This window comes from Trachymyrmex cornetzi, unplaced genomic scaffold (assembly GCF_001594075.2).
Source record: "Trachymyrmex cornetzi isolate Tcor2-1 unplaced genomic scaffold, Tcor1.1 scaffold20, whole genome shotgun sequence".
In the NCBI taxonomy this organism is placed as follows: Eukaryota; Metazoa; Arthropoda; class Insecta; order Hymenoptera; family Formicidae; genus Trachymyrmex; species Trachymyrmex cornetzi.
The window spans coordinates 361,763-366,574 of NW_017296636.1; the positions used below are offsets into that span (position 1 = coordinate 361,763).

The window sequence follows — 4,812 nt, forward strand, 5'->3', positions numbered from 1 at the left end:
AGTTAACAAGATATTAATTGCTAAAAATTGCCGAAAATTGGTTTTCAATAATTTTTTACTCAAAAACTATCAACTTTACAGAAAAACTGCAAGAGGCGAAAATTGTTTATTTTTTTAGAATTTTTTAATACCGTATTTTCTCATGTTGGTAAAAATAAGAAAATGCAATACTAAAAAGTTGATAAAAAATTCTGAAAAAATTTTTAGAGCTCTATGAGAATATAGTAAATAATTTTTGTCTCTTGCAGGTTTTCTGTAAAGCTGCTAGTATTTGAGTAAAAAATTATTGAAGACTAATTTTCGACAATTTTTAGTAATTAATATCTTGTTAACTATTACGAAAATTGTAAAATGGCAAAGGACTTTTCTTTTCAGTTTAGTCCATTTTGCCCCTGTGCAAAAGATTTTTCATTAATTATCAAACACCCTGTATATAGCAGGCTTTCTTTCCCAATGATTACTATAACTTTTTTATCAATAAGGATATACATACATTTGCCTGGTACTGTTAGGTCCCTTAATGTATAGCGATTCAATTAAAAAAAATAATTAGTTTGAATATGTTCATTTTAATGAAAATTACAAGCAATCAAATTGGATTAATATAACCAATTGTGTTCTCGTACTGTGGCATTTAAAAGTTAATCATATGGAACGAAAATGGCGAAAAAATTACGCAAAAGAAATCTGTATATCTCGAACAATACTAAAGAGAAGTGTAGTTCGCCGATTTTATTCAAAGAGATAGGACCTCGGATGGACCGAAAAAGAAGGTCGAGCTAGCCGGACCCGTTTAAGGCCGAGTATTGTTTGTTCAGGCCCTTTAAACGTCGTTTGAAGCGTGACTCTTGCCAGCCCGGAAAGGATCGTTTTAACGAGGAGGTTTTGGGACAGACAGACCAGGTCAGATCTCCTACGCTTTACGGTTACGCCACGAGGCGTTGCCCTTTTTGCGTTTCTCGTAGGACTCCCAAGAATCAGTTGCCGCCTTTCTCGCCGCACAAAGGAAAAGGTTGCCTCTTTTCGCAGCTGATCCCTTAAATCATATTACACGATCGTCGAGGATAAATCTGTCTACCAATCACGCCTCTTCCTTTCTCGCAAGGAAAATCGCTTATCCTAATCTTCGTAATGCGGGATGCGATGTCTTCCAACGCAATTTCAAGCATCGAAGAGATTAACTTATATAAACGGATAAATATTTTTTTAAATCGATAAATCTATCTCGGGGGGGTGTGAAGTTAGCACCGAGAGTTCTGATTAGAATTCTAGCTTCCTTTTAAAGAATGTGGAAGTTTTATGTTTATAAAAAAATGTCCGACTATTAACACTATTAAAATAACATTTTAAAAATCCCAACTTCACACCTAACGTTACGACAAGAACTAAAATTCGTAATAAAAAAAATTTATTTTTTTAAAAACAAAAAATAAGATTAATTGATATCAAGTCTGAACAATTCTGACATTTAGTCTTTGTTACTTAACTTCGTTACGTGCAATTTTTTTCTTCAAAATAGCTACAATATCGTTTCTAATTATTCAAATTTTGTTCCCTTGTATTTCTACTAGAAATAACATTTACGATATCATTTACACATCAATATCTTTTATCTACAAAGAGCATTCATTAATACCATGTACATTATGAGCGAACGTATCTCAGACTTTACAAAAAAATTATACCGAATGCACAGGTAAAAGGCATCATGATGAAGAAAAACAAGAATCAGAGTAGCGATGAAAGATGAAAGCAACCTCCAACCGATGTTTCAAAGGAACCGTAAAAATACAATAAGGACCGAGGAAAAAGGGCCACCATGCTTTCCACACGACGCGGAAAGACGGAGGGAGATAGTATAAAGTCGAAACTCCGGACTCCCAAAAGTCGTATTTTTTTCTTTACACGATCGGATTACAAAGAATCGAAGGGCTTCGAACGCCCTCGTAGTCCTTCTCGAGATCTGTCTGAACAGCTGACTGAATCTAAACTTAGATGATGGAGTGCGCGCCCTCGAAGAGCTGCGTGCTATTTTCGAGACGCCGCGTGCACAAGCGTGAAATGAAACAAATAATACGTCACTTCCGCTCGGAGCGTTCCGCGTTTCGATCGCCTCCGAGAACATTCAATGATTGAAAACGTTGTCATTTTATCGTGCAGTTTTTTTTAACATTACTTTTAAATTTATATATATTTACAAAAATTCCCATTTTTAGCGTAATTAATTCCGGAGAATTTTATTATTCTGATCCTTAAAAGTGTGTAAATCTAAATTTTTTGGAGTAAACTAATTTCACTCGAAAAATGGAGTTTTTACCGAATCGCTCAAGTTGGAGTGACTTTTCGTTCATATAATGAATTCTTTCACGCTGTATCGTGAAGTGAATCTTTTCGTTTGTACAATTACAGAATGAATTTGGAAACAATGCACATGCCAAGCAAGAATAGCGAACATTACATAAAAATGTCTTCTTTTATAAGAGATAAAACACAAACAAGACTTACCTTACGTAATTAAGTTTAAATATTTTTTTTAATTAAGACCCCGTAATTAAGTTTAAATATTTTTTTTTAATTAAGACTCCTGGTCTTATAAGGTCATTTTAACTATAAAAGAATGAACACTCCAAAAGAATGAAACATTTATTATGGTTAAACATTTATCTTTACGAAAGTGAAATGTCACTCCATCCCGAATAGCAGTATTTTCACTATCGACTGGAGTAATTTTCACTCCTTTTGTCTGAGATTTTACCCTAAAAAATTTAGAGAGTAGAAACGAAGATCCGAAGACACATGAATAAGCTATTTTACGTTTTCGTTACAGACAAATTGATGACAGATTTTTTTATTTCAATCAGAATATATACGAATTATATTTTTCGACAGAGAACTGTCAAAACGCTATTTAGAATTTTAAAGAAAAAAAATATATTTATGAAAAAAAATTTTATTAGAATTTGGAAAATTTTTATTGAAGAATCCGAAAAATCGCCGTAAAGTTCTTCCATTTATTTTTGAACAAATTAACTTTAACGTGAAATATGTTTCATGTTACTCCGTACGTACAATTCGCTGTTTAAATTTCTATAAATCAATTTTCGAGAAACACCAATTACACTCGATGCTCGCGTTTCGTACACCGCACCTGATAGTACGTTTAAACTGGCCGTAGTTTAATTCCATTAGCAAAACGAAGGCTACGTGCGTTTTAATTTCGATTTGATGCCTCGAGCTGTCGGTCAACTCCATTTAAGCCGACGAATTAAAAGCGCTCGCTAATGCGACTCGCTCGAGAATTAACTTTGTACGTTCAAGTCATTTTCGTGAGACAGAAGAAATAGGATCGTGGCGCGGGTATCACGAGGGCATCATGGAATTTTTTCTTCCAAGAAATCGACGCCACGTTTCGGGCACATGTGTGTTGCGCAAACATTAAACCAGTGATGATCGACCTGCGTCATCGCCAGAGTCAAAAAATAATCGAGAGAATTTGAGAAAATTTTTAACGAAAATTTTTTTTAATTATAAATTATAAAAAAAATATTATGAAAGATAAATTAATTTTCTATCAATATGAATAAACATATAGTACAGTATAGTATTGCGCAATGAGACTTATCAATTACATCATATTAATCACTGCTTCACCAGTTGCTTTTTCCTCTTTGCTCGTTTCACCGTGAACAGCATTGAAATATCGAATCTCTCGCTGGAGGTAAATCGAGAACCACTGATGAGTGACAACAAACAACATGGATAACTCACCTGATGTAAATGATGACCCCGTTGGTGCATATCCTTTTCCATCCACGTGGCACGGTGATGGCAGAGGGTTGTTGTTGCGGTTGTTGTTGTTGTTGTTGTTGTTGTTGTTGTTGCTGCTGCTGCTGCTGCGTAACCACTGCACTGCCGTTCATAGTCAACACCACTGCGTTATGCTGCACGTTACTACCATTGTTACTACCATTGACACGCGACGGCCGCGCAGCCTGCTGCGCACACGCACTACCACCGCCAGGATGATTATTACTCGCCGGCATGCCACCACCGTCGTGCTGCAGTCCCGGCTGATGACTCTGACTCTCGTCAGGACTACTGAGGCTGCTATAGGTCGTCGTCGATGACTCGTCGGACCTGACCGAGTCGCAGCCGGTGGTCGCGACACCAACACCATTACCGTCACCAACACTGACCACCGTCGGCGCCGAAGAGGTGGCCTGCTGATTATCGAAACCGTCTTGCTGCCGGCTCTTGTCATCCACGCTCGTCGCAGCCTGTTGCTCAGCGGCGTTTTGAACGCTCAGCGCGATCCCGTTACTACCGTCACCGGCGGACGTCGATGTACCGTACGCGACACAGTCGTCCTCACCACCGAGAAGACCGATGTCGCTCGGATTCGATCGCACGACGATACTACTATTACTGTTCGTCGCAGGATTGTACTCGCCGCTCATCCTCGCGGAGTACGACACGGCGTCACCACCGTGCTGGAGCCGTGCGCTCTGATACGTCTTCGCGCCGGACACCATCGGATCGTTATTACTCCCAAGACCGTTCGCCGTCGAGGACCGTTCTCCGTTCTCCGACGGCCGTTTCTTATCGCGCGACGTCGCGACGCGCGTCATTATACCCGTCGTCGTCGTCGCCGTGGCGCACACTGTCGTCGAATGCCCCAGGTTGGCCTGTCGATACAGCATCGCGTAATCCTCTTCGTCCTCATTGTTCGCCAGAGAAGGAGCATGCCTGGACTCGCTTCCATCCGTCCCGGGATTCACCACCGTCGTCACCGCCGCCGCCGCCGCCGTCGTC

The 4,812-nt window shown here is 39.3% G+C and overlaps 1 protein-coding gene across 5 annotated transcripts in view; it reads right to left on the minus strand.

Moving 5' to 3' along the window:
* LOC108759638 (uncharacterized) overlaps window positions 1–4,806 on the minus strand; it is a 233,366-nt gene extending 228,560 nt beyond the window's left edge. For all 5 annotated transcript variants that reach the window (XR_001940035.1, XM_018505159.1, XM_018505157.1 and 2 more), the window contains exon 1: window positions 3,769–4,806. Coding sequence is in view for 4 of the 5 variants with exons in the window: in XM_018505159.1 (XP_018360661.1) it covers window positions 3,769–4,700 (932 nt within the window). In the remaining variant the exon portion in view is untranslated. The remainder of the gene's footprint in view (window positions 1–3,768) is intronic.
* Between the last annotated feature and the right edge of the window lie 6 nt (window positions 4,807–4,812).